Below are 17,839 nucleotides of genomic sequence, written 5' to 3'. Positions count from 1 at the left end.
AGAATGGAGAGAGATGAAAAAAACACAATTCTTTTCCCTTAGAAGCAGGAAAAATATTTAATATTTTAATATTTTAAACAATAAACAATATTTTAAACAATTAAACAATATTAAAATATTGTGCCATTGAAAGCATTGAGAAGCTCTGTGGAATAGAGTAACATCAAAAATGAAAGATTTTTGCCAGAACCAGATGCTGCTTGTTTCTTTCCTAAATTGATACTAAAGATTTTCAGATGGTTACCAGATCTTGTGTTTTCTTCCCACCTTTTTATGCATGTGTTAATGGTTTTGTTGCTGCTATTAGGACAAACTGTGCAATACAAAATACTCAGCAGTGTTTTAAGTGGACAGTCATCTTTTTTCTTCAGGGAGCCAGCCATCTTTCAGAATATCTACTCAGCAGTTTCCCACAAAATAGAAGTTGTAGTGCTTTTCAAACACCTAGCCTTCTGTCACCATCATCCTCTGATTTATATACAGAGGAGAGTTAAATTCTCCTTGTGTAGGGATGTGACACTGGCAGACAGGAGATTTGGTGTTCTTGGTTATCCCTTATTCTTCCACTGTTGCCAACTAACACATTCACAAGAAAGTGAAGTATGAGGCAGTTCGTTTCTTCCCTATTCAGAGAAGTGAGACTATAATTAATTTAATAGTGTAGGCTGCAAAGCGCAGCACTTCTTCAAAAAATAAGTGTCTGATATGTTTCCCTCTTAATAGACATTTTCCTTTCTAACTGTCAAATTCCAAGTAAGCAACTTGCTTGTGGCTAGGCCTGCGAAGAAGAGGGGTGACTGAGATATCTTGACCATACCACTCTGAAAATCTTATCTTTCCTTTTCAAAGGATTCAATTTAAGCAGATGGCTATATTGTCTTATGTATGAGTCTCTAAATTTTCTGTTAAGCTGTCTTCTCTCCACAGTTAGAGATGAAGAGAATGGAGTGGACAACAGTCAAGGAGACAGGCCTTCAGACCGTGGAAAACGTGGCCGTGGGAGAGGTGAGATGGTGGCATTGTTGTGGGACTGGCCCTGATTTCATTTCCTGAAATGGAATCCCCCCCCCCATGTGTTTACTTAAAAACTTAAGCATTTGGTTATCCTTTGATTCTATAAGCATTTCAGCCACTTTTAATTTAGGTACTTGCCATCCCCCATAGCCCTTCTCATCGTTTGGTCTTAGAGTGACTTAAAGGTGATTTATATCAATTATTTTTGCAATTTTTCATGTGGTAGGCTGGTGTGCTCTGGCTATCGAGAGCTGTTTTCCCAGATCGAATAATGGTGGCCTGGAAGTTGGAGTGCACTGGGCTCCTCAAGATGTACATTGGTAGCAGGAGAGCACAAGATTCCATCTGTGGAGCTCTTGGGGAGGGATTTGTTGTGTGCTTGCCCCATTTCTTTGGGGTGGATCCTGTTGTTAGGTTTGTCTTCTGCTTTCAGTACCCAGTCAGAGAGCATTAGCCAATGTAGAGGCTTTTTGGTGAGAGAAGTTTTGGCATGAAGTTGTTGATGAGGAGAGCTGTGTAAAGAGCACTGTGGAGTCACAGGTAGAATTGTGCATCCTGTAAAAGAGATGGGGAAGATGTTGACAGTGGACTTGATGCGGAATCAAGGGATGCATAGTTTGTTTGGATTTTCATGGGTTTGAGTGGAAAGAAGCTTGTTTTTCTTGAAGCAAGAGGAAGGGAAATGGGTAACCTGGGATTGTATTGGGAGATGGGTATTAAACTGATGAAGTGCACAGCAGGGCTACCATAGTAAGTAATGTCCAAGTTGTGGAAAAACATTCCTACCTTCAAAAAAGGACTCTTCTCTTTGGAATATCCAGTAATGAGGCATTCAATGACTGGCACATCCAACTTCATTGTCTCCAAATCTGTATCTTGAAGGAGTGGAAAGATGCAAAGACGTGTATCTTCCAGAGGGTTGTGAGTGACTTGGTTGTGCATGTAATCAGCAGGCATGAAATGGCTTGTTCAGAGAGCGCTTTGCAGGGGAGGGTGTGGTATATAGTGTTATAGGTGGAACTTAAGGCTTTAAGTGTTTGCTTTATAAAATAATTCTTAATACAAGTTGTGAATACAAAGGTAGGATTTTTTTTTAAGTTGTTGGGTGAAACTTAAAGGTTAATTTCAAGTTCTGTTTTTTGATTTGTTTTACGAGCAATTCATTGTGTTCATTGTCAACTCTGTCGCTCTCCAGATGAATGTTGTATGTCTCAAGCCAAGGCACTTAATCATCAGTATCAAACTGATATACCTGACTGAAGAAACAGGAACAACTTAAACCAATTTCTGTTCGCCGGGTTAGTGTATACAGTGTATCTGTATCTCTACCCAGTAGTTTAGACTCTACATTCATGTGAACAAAGTGTCTTGATGAAGTCTACTCAACTGTCTGCGATAAATCCTTTGAATGGCTTCAGGATCATTATATTACAAGTGTGTGTGTTATATGGCAGGAAATACCTAATTTAATTTAATAATGCAAGCCCTTGAAATCTGCAGGGAATTACATAAAGCTGTGTAATTCACGTCTTTTCAGGGATGCATAACCTGGTTATTAGTAGATATAAAAAAAAAAGCTTCTTGCCATTTTATTCAGTAGTCTTTATTTGCTGTTAAACAAAATAATAGTCACATTTGGGGATAAAGTACTTCAGCTAAAAGTATATAGATTGGTAATCACAACAGAGTCCTTTTTTTTGGAAATGTTTCATGAAGTGTGTGTGTAGGAATCTAGGCAATATATACAAAATTAGGGGTCAGCTAATATCCAAACAATGCACTCTAGTTATTTTAAGGTACCTTCTCAGGCTGGAATTATCTTATTGGCTGCTTTCTAGGGGGAGATTTGCTGGGCCATCACATTACTGCTTCGTTGTAGAAAAAAACAGTTTTAAGAAATGACATGCACTGAAACCAGCAGAAATGGGGTGGATTCTGTGGTGATAGTGCACTATTTATTGGGGGAAGAAAAAAGCAAAGCTTGATTATGAGAATTTCAGCTTTAGTGTTGTAGGCATTAATTTCCTTATGTGGTAGAACTTCTGTTAATTACTGTGACATTCCCTGCAACTATGAAGGGTAGTAGGTAGATGAAGGCACGCATGACACGGACTCCTGATGGCTCTTCAACAGCAGGACATTTATTGCCCTTTTTCACCACTACATATACTTTCCCCGTAGCCCCACACGCTGTCCATGCGCCCGAATCTGTCTTACCATTGGTTAGAGACCCTCAGACACGTGCCTCGAGCCAGCCAGCAATTGGCCACTGCCCAAAGCTCATCTTTAACACTGTAGCCAATTTACTGTATCTCGTCCTTGCTCAAGTTTTTGGTTCTACCCCTGTTTTCCTCATTATCTGTAACTCAGGGACGTGTGAAACAGCACGAAGCCACCTGCGAATTCGTTTCCCACAAAACAGCACAAAGCTCCCTGCGAATTCTTCTCCCACAATTGCCCCTTTTTTATTTTCAATCAACCAAACACTTTCTATAGATTTTTCTATCAATCACCGCAGACACTGCAATAAGCAAGGTACAATAAACAACAGGGTGAAAATCACATGCAGAACTACGATTGTAAAGTAGCGTGCCTACTAGAATCTACATCAGTCAACAAGCCACTAAGCGCTAGGGATGTTGCTTTGCAGCGATACTGCTTTTTACTCGCACAGCACAATCACGCAAAGAGGCCTCTTGCACTTCTCATTCATACCACAAGAAAACATCACTTAAAATAATTTGTGTGCGGCTTCAGGAGGTCCTTGTCTGCTCCCGTGGTGAGCGGCTGAGAGTGGAGACCCCTCCGAGGAAAAAATGCTCGGGGTGCACCTAGGGGCGTCCGTTCCACAGTCGATCCCACAGCCGAGCAGAGCAGCTCCTGGCGCAAGGAAGGATGCTATTATAATTTGTATAATGACAGCAAAGAGATGCATTGCAATAAGGAGCAAGTGTGGCGTTGACCTTTTTTTTTTTTTTTTTTTTGAGCAATTAAACCTTACACGTGCTATTACTGTTACACATCTCAGGATATCTAATTCCTGTGGCTCTAGGGGCGCTTGCCATAAGTAGACAGTCCAGTCTTTGTTATCCGCCGGGTTCCCTACCAGACATGTCGTAGATGGGTCGTTTCATTGGCTCCACCAGATCCAGGAACCTCCTCCCATCTAACCTTTAGTGCACTGCTGTATTAATCAGCTCCAGATTATCACCGAATGGGTCACCCACAGTCTGGGCTGGACTGAGACCCAGGAGGCGCCGAAGCTGCAGAGGCGGACGAGGATGATGGTCCCAACCATGGTCGCACGCCACGAGCTGGCACCCATCGTGGTCCTTGCCCTGTGGAAACACAAGTGTACCCTCGCCCCCAGGTTATTAAGGGATATGGTCCTTCCCACCCCCCAGTATCCAGATTTCTCATCATAACCATTGCTTTTCCTGTTGGAGCGGACGTTAGTCCTGATTCCATTGATTTAAAGTGCTTAATTATAGGTGGTACGTCTTCGTATTGAAAAGGTAGTGTCAAATGATTTATGACATATACCACTTTGTTCAATCTATTCTGCGGGGTCTCCTGTGTCTCTCCCTTTTTCTGTTTAGCCAATAAGTCCTTTAACGTGCGGTGCACACGTTCTTGTCCTGTGGGTGAGTGTGGGATGCCTGTCTTGTGAGTGATGCCCCAGGTATGGAAAAAAAGTCACGTAGAGCGGCTTGCATAAGCTGGGCCATTATCAGTTTTTATTTCTTTAGGGATTCCGAGGGCGGCGAAGGCCGCACGGAAATGTGCCTGTGCGTGATGGCTTGTTTCGCCCGTCATCGCAGAGGCCCAGAGCGCGTGCGAAAAAGAATCTATGGACACGTGAACGTATTTTAGCCTCCCGAACTCGGGAATGTGAGTAACGTCAGTTTGCCAAAGCTGAAGAGAAGAGAGGCCCCTAGGATTAACTGTAGTCGGTGGGCCTGGTCGTTGTTGACAATCTGGGCAGGTCTGTACTATGAGCTTAGCATCTCCTATGGGGATGGCAAACTGTTTGGACAATGCCTTTGCAGCCTGGTGGAAGAATTGATGTGATAAACGAGCCTGGGACAATGTATTTGGCACTGGGACTTGCAATGCAATATTAGTCAGTTGATCGGCCCGGGCAGTTCCTTCTGCAAAGAATCCCGGGAGTGTCGTATGACTTCTAATGTGGATCACGCAGTAAGGGTGGGTACGGTGCTCTGTAAGAAATAATAACTCTTTAAATTTTAAGAATAGTGCTTCGTTGTGGATGTGTTTGATCTGAGATCTTTCAATTCGTTGTGCTACTCCTACTGCATAATGTGAATCAGAGACAATATTTAGTGGAGCCTGGTCCCATTGCTTGAACGCCATTACTACCGCATGTAATTCTACTATCTGAGGGGAGCCCTGTATTGTTTCTATGACATGTTGCCAGTGGCCTCCTTGTTCCCACGTGACTGCAGCTTTTCCCGTTCTCCCTGACCCGTCTGTGAATACTGTTTGTCCTTGGACTGGGTGCCATCGATATAGCGGCTTGTCCTCAACGTGTACATTATTATAAAAAGTAAGCATTTTATGAGACGGGAGATGTATATCAAGTTGACCATTGAAACCCGAAAGGGCTGATCGTAGCTCTAAGCTATTCTGGAGGCACCAATCAAGATAGTCTTTACCTATCGGAATGATAATGGATTTTGGCTCTTCTCCGGCCATTTCTATAATTCGTTCTCTTCCCTTCCTAATCAAATCTGAAAACATTTCAATGCGGGTGGCAAGTGTCTTTGTCGGTTGGTGGGGTAGAAACACCCATTCTAATAGCAGCAACGGGTCTGTTGCATTGGAGTCCCATTGCGCAATAATAGATAAAGGTTGTGGATTCTGGTTGCATATGTAGAGCTGAATGGGTAAATTTTCTGCTCGCCGCTGGCATTGTTGGGCAGAGATCTTCTCCTCTATGCGGTGTAGCGCCGCCCTGGCTTCATTAGTCAGCCGGCGGGGCGCATTACTATTAGTGTCCCCTTTTAACAACTCGAACAGGGGTGCTAGTGTATGGTTGTCAATTCCGCATTGCGTCCTTATCCAATTTATATTGCCTATAAGCTTCTGGACATCATTGAGCGTGCGAATTTCCGTTGTAATGGCTATGTTTTGGGGTTGAATACTGTGCTGCAGTATCTTCCAGCCTAAATATTTCCAAGGCGCCTCGATTTGAATTTTCTCCGGTGCGATTTGTAATCCCCATGTCTGGAACTCCTGCCGTAGAACAGGCAGTACTTCTTGCGTTAAGTTGTCTGTCGGACTGGAGAGCAATATGTCGTCCATATAATGATAGATGTATACGTGCGGGAATCGTTTGCGTACGGGGCGTAGCGCTTCTGCTACGTATGTTTGGCAAATTGTTGGGGAATTTTTCATCCCCTGAGGCAGCACAGTCCAATGATACCTATCCATTGGTTCGGTCTTATTGATTTTTGGGACCGAGAACGCGAATTGAGGAGCATCAGCAGGGTGAAGTGGAATAGTAAAGAAGAAGTCCTTTAAATCGATAGTTAAGATATTCCAATTGCGAGGGAGCATAGCAGGAGAAGGTAATCCGGGCTGGGGAGCTCCCATGTCCTCCATTGCATTGTTTATTTGACGTAAATTGTGAAGTAATCGCCATTTCCCACTTTTCTTTTTAATAAGAAACACGGGTGAATTCCAGGGACTGGTTGTGGGGGTAATGCGTCCCAATTGTAACTGTTCTTGGACAAGTTCTTGGAGAGCAGCGACCTTTTCCGCAGGAAGCGGCCATTGATTCACCCACACAGGATTATCAGTTCTCCAGGTGAGTCTCATGCGCGGTCGCTCGTCAATGGCCGCTATTGAAAATTTTCCAGAAAGCTCAGAGTGAACTCGCCCTGCCCCATCACATCCCTCCCCAGGAGACTGACAGGTATGAGGGCAGCATACGGCCGGACGTTATACAGCGAGCCTTCATGAGTGTTAATGCTAAGCATATACCGGCTCTGAAAAGTACCGGAGACACCACCGACTCCCACAAGGCCTTTTGTGGTGGAATCTAAAGGCCAACTTTTGGGCCAGTCATGAAGAGAAATTACTGTAACATGTGCCCCGGTATCCATTAATACTGTTATTTGTGCGCTGGAGGGGTCAGCCTGCGGGTGATGAAGTGTTAGGGTCAGCGTAGGCCTCTTGATGGTAATGGCCGAGGCCCAAAAAGCTGACGGGGGTCCCATTGATCCAAACTCCGCGTCGTGTCGGTCACATGTCTCTGCTTGTGGAACTATGGCTTTAAATAGTATTAACTGTGCAATTGTAGTCCCCTTGGGAATGAGCATCGGTGGGGAGGGAGTCCATGCCATTGCTTGTATTATGCCTTCATAATCAACGTCAATGACTTCAGGCAGTATAAAAAGACCCGTCAGTGTGGTGCTAGACCGCCCTAGCAAGAGGGCGCTGCATCCCTTCCCTATTGGTCCCTGTACATTTAGAGGTATTCTGCGGACTCGAGTGTCCCAAAGGGTGCAGCTCGTTACTGTGGAGACATCCAATCCGGCGCTTCCTCGGGTTCTGGCTGTCAGGGAATCCACGGTGACGTAGTGGGCGGGATCGCTGGAGCAGTGGGCGGCTGCGGTCGCAGCCCGGTAGTCATCATCGCCCAGGGCGGTGACTTCCGCGAGGACGGCCCGCCCACGACGGAGGGCCGGGGCACTTGTGTCATCGCGCGGCCCCGCCCCGCGCTCCGCTTCCCGTTTCCCTGCCGCGGTTGTAAAGGTCGTCCCTCTGCATCATGCGTCGAACGGCACTGGCTAGCCCAGTGCCATCCCGTGCCGCACCGTGGGCAAACAGTGGGAGGGGCAGAGTTACCGCGTTCCCCCCCCCCCGCTCCTCGCTGTGGGCATTCGGTGGCAAAATGCCCCGTGGCTCGACAGCGAAAACACCGTTTTCGCCCGGTTTTAAGTGCAGTAGCAAAAGCTCCGGCCAAAGCGGCAGTGTGATGTTCTACGGATCCGACTCGATTGCAAGCCTCTATCATTTGTACCAGTGTAGTATTAGCAGGCAGGGCTTGGAGTATTTTCTTACAGTCTGTGTTTGCATTTTCCACTGCCAGTTTTAGTATAAGGGCCTCTTTGGCCTCGCGGTTGTCAATTTGTTTGTCCAAAGCGTCTCGCAATCTATCAATGAATTGCATATAAGGCTCGGTAATTTGTTGCCTAATGCTGGTAAATGATGGCTCGGCTTTTCCAACTTCAGGCAACTTCAACATAGCCTGGAAGGCCAGAGACGCGGACTGCCGCAAGATGGCATCGTCGAGGCTAGCCTGCAATCTCGGATCAAATAACGGCTCAGTCCCCATCAACTGTGGGATCCCGGCTCCCAAGAGGGGGTCGCCGGGCTGCCGGTCCAGGTTACGCAGGGCGGCCAATTCGCACGCTTCTTTCCATTTTAGCTCCCACAGTGATTTTTGTGTTGGCGTTAAAATCATCGCGGCTATCTGACGGCAATCGTACGGCACCAGCAAGTGACCAGTCATAACGTTTTCTAACAGTGACTGAGTAAATGGTGCGTGTAATCCATATGTAGTTACAGTCTTTCTCAACTCTTTAATTACGTCCCATTGGAAGACATTATATTCATTTTGACCGTTGGGTCACACCTGCACCGGGAAAGCCATTCCCACCGGGTCCCCGTCTTTTAGCGCTTCCCGGCGCACCGGCTCCCATCGTTCCCGCGGGTCGAAAGCTCGGGCCCCCAGGGAGGCATTATCAGGGGCAGGCAAGGTGGGAGCCGAGGGGGTCAGCGGGGAGGGGTTCTGTGGCGGCAGCGGGGAGGGGCTCTGCGGCGGCGGTCCGCGGCCCTCTTCCTTGTCATCCCCCAGGTCTATCAAATTGCACCGCTCTGGTGACTTTGCAGGCTCTGATCTCAGTTCGGCTGCTGTTGTTGCCTGGGCAGCGGCATTCTGTTCTTTCTTTTCTGCCTGCCACGCTCTTAAAGTCTCTGTCACCAGCTGCCACATAGTCATCACCTCAGCAGCATTAGTATCCCCACTGGACGCTGCTTCCCATATTTTTTCCCCCGCTTGGTCCCAAGTTTTTACATCAAATACTGTGGAAGCCATTGAGGGGAACCCTTGTTTTTGCAAAAATTTCAATAATAGCTTTATCTTAAATGGATCAGATTTTACTCCCCTGTCTATTAGGAGTTGCTTTAGTAGTTTCACTATAGCCTCTTCCTCTGCTGAAAGGCTAGCTCCCATGATTAATGCCCAGCCGCTCACCTGTCCTCCAGGTGATGTCCCGGGGTTGAAGCTGCAGTCCAGCTGCGAGCTTGATCCGTTCTGCTGGGTTCTCTTCAGACTCTCGTACAGCGTTGCTCCTTCCTGATCACGTCGGGGTCACCAATTGAAGGCACGCACGACACGGACTCCTGATGGCTCTTCAACAGCAGGACATTTATTGCCCTTTTTCACCACTACATATACTTTCCCCGTAGCCCCACACGCTGTCCATGCGCCCGAATCTGTCTTACCATTGGTTAGAGACCCTCAGACACATGCCTCGAGCCAGCCAGCAATTGGCCACTGCCCAAAGCTCATCTTTAACACTGTAGCCAATTTACTGTATCTCGTCCTTGCTCAAGTTTTTGGTTCTACCGCTGTTTTCCTCATTATCTGTAACTCAGGGACATGTGAAACAGCACGAAGCCACCTGCGAATTCGTTTCCCACAAAACAGCACAAAGCTCCCTGCGAATTCTTCTCCCACAGGTTGACAGTGTACAAAAAAATGCTTCTTGCTGGCACTCAGGAGAGCAGAGATTTGAAGTAGGTCCATGTTGTGGTTTAACCTGGCCGGCAGCTAAACACCACACAGCCGTTCGCTCACCCTCCCCCCTCCCTCTCTGGGATGGCAGAGAGAATCAGGAAAATGACGCCTGTGGGTTGAGATAGAGACAGTTTATTAGGACAGAAAAGAAAGGAAAATAATAATGATGATGATAATAGTACTACTAATACTAATGTGTACGAATAAGTGATGCACAATGCAATTGCTCACCACCCGCTGACCGATGCCCAGCCTATCCCCGAGCAGCCGGCCCCCCCCCCACCCTGGCTAGCCACCCCTATATATTGTTCAGCATGACGTCAGATGGTATGGAATACCCCTTTGGCCAGTTTGGGTCAGCTGTCCTGGGTCTGTCCCCTCCCAGCTCCTGCTGCACCCCTAGCCTGCCTGTGGCAGGACAGAGCGAGAAGCTGAAAAGTCCTTGGCTTGGTGTAAGCACTGCTCTACAACAATTAAAACATCAGCATGTTATCAGCGCTCTTCTCATTCTAATCCAAAACATAGCACCCTGCCAGCTACTAGGAGGAAAATTAACTCTATCCTAGCTGAAACCAGGACGATATCCACCCCTTATTCCATACCATTTATGTCATGCTTAGGTCCCACACTTCCCAATACATTCGAATTAGTCACCACCTTCATATATGTATATGAAATGTCCATTAAATTTGTTTAGTCTGTGACTGACTTCAGGCTCCATCTGTCACAGCAGTCTTTCAGGGTAGAAGAGGTGGTGTGTGGTGTTGGATCGTCACACGTTGAAGCCCGTTCTCGTTCCATCACACCACTGTGCTTGTCCAATTCTATCAAAATTCATTCATCAGTATCTGCGTGGCTGTTACTGTGATACCATTAATAGGACACTGACATACAGCAATCACAGTGGTGATGACATACAGTATTAGATAATAATTAACATAATACAGTTCAACTCATGGGCTATTGTCACCCAGTATTAGGTCTCCTTGAGGTACACACCGGACCTCCCCATTCTTTTGCATTACCCACCAAGTGCATCCAGGTCCCTGAGCAAAAGCAATCCCACGAATGGGTTTGCCTTTTCCTGAGGCAGGAGTAGCCCAGACTGTCTTACCCAGCATGTTTCTTACGTGCACTACAGGAACTTTATCCCCTTCTACAGTGTGTAACAGGTTTGATTGGGCAGGTCCAGCTCGGTTGGCAGATCCTCTAGTATTGACTAACCAGGTGGCCTTTGCCAAATGTGTTTCCCAATTTTTGAATGTCCCAGCACCCATTGCTTTCATTGTAGTCTTTAACAGTCCATTGTATCACTCAACTTTCCCGGAGGCTGGTGCATGATAAGGGATGTGATACACCCACTCAATACCATGTTCTTTGGCCCAAGTGTCTATAAGGTTGTTTCGGAAATGAGTCCCATTGTCTGACTCAATTCTTTCTGGGGTGCCACGTCGCCATAGGACTTGCTTTTCAAGGCCCAGGATAGTGTTCCGGGCGGTGGCATGGGGCACAGGATATGTTTCCAGCCATCCGGTGGTTGCTTCCACCATTGTAAGTACGTGGCGCTTGCCGTTGCGGGTTTGGGGGAGTGTGATGTAATCAATCTGCCAGGCCTCTCCATATTTGTATTTCAGCCATTGTCCTCCATACCAAAGAGGCTTTGACTGCTTGGCTTGCTTGATTGCAGCACGTGTTTCACAATCATGAATAACCTGTGCTGTAGTGTCTATGGTCAGGTCCACCCCTCGATCACGAGCCCATCTGTATGTTGTATCTCTACCTTGATGGCCTGAGGTGTCATGGGCCCATCGGGCTATAAATAATTCACCTTTATGTTGCCAGTCCAGGTCCACCTGAGCCACTTCAATCTTAGCAGCCTGATCCACCTGCTGGTTGTTTTGATGTTCTTCAGTAGCCCGATTCTTGGGCACATGAGCATCTACATGGCGTACCTTTACAACCAGGTTCTCTACCCGGGCAGCAATATCTTGCCACAATGCAGCAGCCCAGATGGGTTTGCCCCTGCGCTCCCAGTTGTTCTGCTTCCATTGCTGTAACCACCCCCACAGGGCATTTGCTGCCATCCATGAATCAGTATAGAGATAGAGAAGTGGCCACTTTTCTCGTTCAGCAATATCTAAAGCCAGCTGAATGGCTTTCACTTCTGCAAACTGACTCGATTCACCTTCTCCCTCAGCAGCTTCTGCAACTCGTCGTGTAGGACTCCATACAGCAGCTTTCCATCTCCGATGCTTTCCCACAATACGACAGGACCCATCAGTGAACAGGGCATATTTCTTCTCATTTTCTGGCAGCTTGTTGTATAGTGGGGCTTCTTCAGCACGGGCCACCTCCTCCTCTGATGATATCCCAAAATTTTTGCCTTCTGGCCAGTCCATAATCACTTCCAGGATTCCTGGGCGACTGGGGTTTCCTATTCGAGCCCGCTGAGTAATCAGTGCAACCCACTTGCTCCATGTAGCATCAGTTGCATGATGTGTAGAGGGGACCCTTCCTTTGAACATCCAACCTAGTACCAGCAGTCGGGGTGCAGGGGGAGGAGCTCTGCTTCAGTACCGACCACTTCCGAAGCAGATCGAACTCCCTCATATGCTGCCAATATCTCCTTTTCGGTTGGAGTGTAGCGGGCCTCAGATCCTCTGTATCCCCGACTCCAAAACCCCAGGGGTCGACCTCGAGTTTCCCCAGGTTCTTTCTGCCAGAGGCTCCAGGTGGGGCCATTCTCCCCGGCTGCGGTGTAGAGCACATTCTTTACATCTGGTCCTGTTCAGACTGGCCCAAGGGCTACCTCATAAACTGTTTCCTGCTTAATTTGTTCAAAGGCTTGTCGTTGCTCAGGGCCCCATTTGAAATCATTCTTCTTACGGGTTACTTGGTAGAGCGGGTTTACAATCAGACTGTAATTTGGAATGTGCATTCTCCAAAACCCCACGACACCTAGGAAAGTTTGTGTTTCCTTTTTGCTAGTTGGTGGAGACATAGCTGTTATTTTGTTGATCACATCCATTGGGATTTGACGACGTCCATCTTGCCATTTTATTCCTAAAAACTGGATCTCTCGTGCAGGTCCTTTGACTTTATTTTGTTTTATGGCAAAACCGGCCTTCAGAAGGATTTGGACTATTTTCTTCCCTTTCTCGAAAACTTTCTCTGCAGTGTCACTCCACACAATGATGTCATCGATGTACTGCAGGTGTTCAGGAGCTTCCCCCTGCTCCAGCGCAGACTGGATCAGTCCATGGCAAATGGTAGGGCTGTGTTTCCACCCCTGGGGCAGCCGATTCCAGGTGTATTGGACACCCCTCCAAGTGAAAGCAAACTGTGGCCTGCACTCTGCTGCTAGAGGGATGGAGAAAAATGCATTAGCGATATCAATTGTGGCATACCACTTGGCTGCCTTTGATTCCAGTTCGTACTGGAGTTCTAGCATGTCCGGCACTGCAGCACTCAGTGGTGGCGTGACTTCGTTCAGGCCACGATAGTCCACTGTTAGTCTCCACTCACCATTAGACTTTCGCACTGGCCATATGGGACTATTAAAAGGTGAATGGGTCTTGCTGATCACTCCTTGGCTCTCCAGTTGACGAATTAGCTCGTGGATGGGAATCAGGGAGTCTCAGTTGGTGCGATATTGCCGCCGGTGCACAGTTGTGGTAGCGATTGGCACTTGCTGTTCTTCAACCCTCAGCAACCTCACAACAGAAGGGTCCTCTGAGAGACCGGGCAAGATAGACAACTGTTTAATGTCCTCTGTCTCTGCTTTTGCCACTCATTTCCGGTTAGACTCACTTCAGCCTCCAATACAGTTAACTGCTGGGATCCCCCCATCACCCCATAAATACAGATGGGTTCTGGCCCTTTATAGCCTGATGGCATTACAGTAGACTGTGCACCGGTGTCTACTAAAGCCTTATACTTCTGTGCGTCTGACGTGCCAGGCCATCGAATCCACACAGTCCAATAAACTCGATTGTCCCTTTCCTCCCCCTGGCTGGAGGCAGGGCCCTTCTAGTCCTGGTCAGAATCTTCGTTTCTGTGTTTAAAGGACTGCCTGCTGGAAGTTGGAGCAGCAAACTTTTCAGAGAACCCCTTTCTCCCGATTGTTTTCTTTTGCAACTCACGTACCCATGCCTCTAGGGTCACAGTAGATTTTCCATCCCATTTTCTCCTGTCTTTTCCATGGTCACGTAGGTAAAACCTCAGGGTGGCGCAGGGTGTGTACCCACCATATCATCTTCCTTGCACAGAAGGATGCTTACCCCTAATAGCTGAGACACTGGTTTGTACAGGTGGGGAGGAAAATAATCTCTCTTCAAGTTGGTGGAACTCTTCAGAGAGTTTCTCCACAGCCGAGACACAGGCCTGTAGGGAAGAGGAGAGACTTTCTTCGTACTGCTGGAGTTGTTTAGCCACTTCATCCACTGTGGGTTCCTCATCCTCTTTCCAGGCCATTATTGCCAATGAGCTGGCATATGATGATGGTGCACTCCGTACAAACTTCCGCCACATGGGTCGTGTACACTTGACTTCATCTGGATCTGTGGATATTTGTCTGTTGTCTAGGTCCCTATAAATCACCTCCCGTACAGCTAATTCCCTCAGGTACTGGATTCCCTTCTCCATGGTGGTCCACTTGCCTGGTAGACATACAAGTTCTTCCTTGAAGGGATACCTTTCCTTGACAGCTGACAGGAGACGCCTCCAGAGGCAGTAAGGTGGTGCTCCATCTCCAATTGCTTTGTCAATGCATGCATCTCTAGCAAGGGATCCCAGCCGCCTGTCTTCCCTGCCCTCTAATTCCACACAATTGGCTCCAGTGTCCCAGCACCGGAGCAGCCAGGTGGCAAGCTGCTCACCTAGACAATGATCAAAATCTTTTCGCACATCTCATAGCTCACGCTGGGATAGGCCTCGGGAAGTTATTGATGCTTTTATGATATCTTCTTCTTCATCTTCCCATTCATGTAGTGGCCCAGCCACTTCGGAGTAGCCCATCTCATCGTCGTCTTCCTCCCCAGTCTAAGTAGGAGTTCCTCTGTGTTCTAAACGACCTGAGTTTCTATACCATTTTTTCACCTTTTCTACAGGGGCAACCTGCACTGCTACAGTCTGTTTCCCTGACCCAGCCACAGGGCCTGTCACAGGAGTTGGAACAACTGTAGGGCCTGTCACAGGGGCTGGAGCGGCTGCGGGGTCTGTCGTAGGGGTTAGAGTGGCCGCAGGGGTTGGAGTGGCTGTTGGGCCTGTCACAGGACTTGGAGTGGCCGCAAGGTCTGTCACTAGGGTTATAGTGGCATCAATTGCAGCTCAATAGGCATAAGCCAGGCTCTAGCACGTTGCAGTGATTTGTGTCTCTCTCGTATTGCCAGGGTCATGACACCCTTTTTTCAAGCATTCTATCAGTTTTTTAGGATTTTGCAGTTGTTCAGGGGTGAATGTCCAAAACACTGGAGGTGCCCACTGCTCTAGAAACCTGCCCATATCCTCCCACACTCCCTGCCACTCACAACTATCCCGCCTCAAGACAGATCTCCGGATGAGATTCCTAAGTAGTTGTTTAACCTTAAACAAAACCTGAAGCGCATTCAGGAGACATAACAATAACACCATGCTGGTCTGAGTATCCCAAGGATATTCAACATCTTGGAGAGCTACCGTAACTAGCTCGGGGGATAAGAGGGTGGTGAAGGAGGAAGGGAGAGTGAACAAGTAGGAAAAAATATCTTCCCCTGTCCCCTCCACAGATTGGCTCCCTGAAGAAAAAAGGCAATAGGTGTAATTGCTAATAGTTTCTGAGATATGGTTTCCAAAGTATGGAGTTGACGACAGTGCTGAGTACAAATACCAGGTTAGGGTCATGACCAGCAATTTTATCATATCATAAGCCATTGTTACACCACACAGTACCATAACGATCTTAAACCAGGGCCCGGAAAGGATAAACAGCGTGACAGGGAGCACATACAGTAAGTAACTTGCTATAAAATTCAATTTGGGAAACAGGCAAAGCAGACTTGAGATTAAAGCAATCAACATTGTGACTAGCAACTATTAAGCAGGTCTAATACTTATACCAATTTTGGTTTAACACACTCTGGTCAGATCTGTCGTTATCTCAACCCTTCAAGTCCCACGTTGGGCATCAAAAGGAGCTGTTGTGGTTTAACTCGGTCGGCAGCTAAGCACCACACAGCCGTTCGCTCACCCTCCCCCCTCCCTCTCTGGGATGGGTAGGGTGTCAGAAGGAAATGTAAACCTGTAGATTGAGATAGAGACAGTGTATTAGGACAGAAAAAAAGGAAAATAATAATAATGATAATAGTACTACTAATACTAATGTGTACGAAACAAGTGATGCACAATGCAATTGCTCACCACCCGCTGACCGATGCCCAGCCTATCCCTGAGCAGCCGGCCCCCCCACCCCGGCTAGCCCCCCCATATTAATTGTTCAGCATGACGTCAGATGGTATGGAATACCCCTTTGGCCAGTTTGGGTCAGCTGTCCTGGGTCTGTCCCCTCCCAGCTCCTGCTGCACCCCTAGCCTGCTCGCTGGCAGGACAGAGCTGAAAAGTCCTTGGCTTGGTGTAAGCACTGCTCTGCAACAATTAAAACATCAGTGTGTTTTCAACATTCTTCTCATCCTAAATGCCAAACACAGTATCCTACCATCTACTAGGAGGAAAACTAACTCTATCCTAGCTGAAACCAGGACAGTACGCATTACTGAGTGATTAAGAGAAAGCAAAAGTGTGCCACGGGATGCGATTTGGGACACATCCCCACTGGAATTGCTTTGCTTCTCAGCTGTTAATCTGTGCTTGCCAAAGTGTGTGTAAACTTTCATTTGGAAAGGAATCAAGGAACTTAGGTTTTTAATGTGGCCTTCCCATCTATCTTTCCACAGCTGAATTTCTTGAATGAGCTTGATTTTGCTGTTAAAAATGTACTATAATGGTGATTGATAATTGTATCAAAGTGGTTATATTTGGTGGTTATGTCTTCAAGACTCTTTATTCTTGAAACTTTCCTTTTATTTGTGTTTCAGACAGCTGCAGTGCTGTATATAAATTAAAGAACTGTATAGGCACAATAGTTCTTGATGTTTCTGTTTGGTACTATTCCCACATTTTCAGTTTTAAGCGCAGGTCTGGTTCTCCCCCTCTCTTCTACCTCATGTTAAAAAGGGAGTGGTAGAGCAAGAAAAAAGGCTTTGAAAGGTACTGGGAAGATTGCCTTTATGGGATGTAAGGAACAAGCAGAGTATCACAGAATTCACAGAATTGTAGGGGTTGGAAGGGACCTCGAGAGATCATCGGGTCCAATCCCCCTGCCAAAGCAGGTTCCCTAGAGCAGGTTGCCCAGGTAGGCATCCAGATGGGCCTTGAATATCTCCAGAGTAGGACTTCGCAGACTGCAAAACAGAGGGTTGTGGTAGACATCTGTAAAGTTTCTAGTGAGAAAGTTCTGTGGGGAAATGAGTTCATCACTCATGCAAATATGAGAGTGAGGGGATGTTAAATCAGTAAATTATAGGTTCAGAATGAACGTAAGGAAGTGGTTTTCATATATGAAATTAACCTAAGAAACTCTTTACTTAAGGTCTTGTGGGTCCTGAAAATTTATATGTGGGGTTTTTTGACAAATGTATTCAAAAAAAAAAATCACAGGAAAAAAAAACAACAAACATAACAACAAACTAACCAACCAAATTGAAAAACAATGCCGAATGAATGAGGCTGGTGAATTATATAAATTGTTTGGCTCAGGAAGTGTCTGAGCTACAAATGGCTGAAGATCAGGATTATGTCCAGAGGAATGGTGTTGTGGTTTCAGCTCTTATACACTTCCACAGACATTGACCTTAGCCGATGACAAGATTGTAGGTAGATCTACTTCTCGGCTTCATTCAGCACAGAAATTATTAGATTGATGTGTAGCAATTCAACTTGTTTGCAAAGTGAAAGTGGATT

The 17,839-nt window shown here is 46.7% G+C and overlaps 2 protein-coding genes across 2 annotated transcripts in view; one reads left to right on the top strand and one right to left on the bottom strand.

Moving 5' to 3' along the window:
* The window catches only part of LOC121063021 (CUGBP Elav-like family member 4), a 1,483,068-nt gene that overhangs the window by 135,500 nt on the left and 1,329,729 nt on the right, over positions 1–17,839 (bottom strand). The gene's annotated exons all lie outside the window — the stretch shown is intronic.
* The window catches only part of LOC121063013 (ubiquitin-associated protein 2-like), a 106,622-nt gene that overhangs the window by 42,317 nt on the left and 46,466 nt on the right, over positions 1–17,839 (top strand). Inside the window, 1 exon segment of the mRNA XM_040543319.1 lies at positions 928–1,005. Within this exon segment, the coding sequence (XP_040399253.1) occupies positions 928–1,005 (78 nt within the window).

Source organism: Cygnus olor (assembly GCF_009769625.2).
Source record: "Cygnus olor isolate bCygOlo1 chromosome W unlocalized genomic scaffold, bCygOlo1.pri.v2 SUPER_W7, whole genome shotgun sequence".
Classification (NCBI taxonomy): Eukaryota; Metazoa; Chordata; class Aves; order Anseriformes; family Anatidae; genus Cygnus; species Cygnus olor.
The sequence above is the reverse complement of the archived record's forward strand: the minus strand, read 5'-3'. Positions and strand labels throughout refer to the sequence as shown.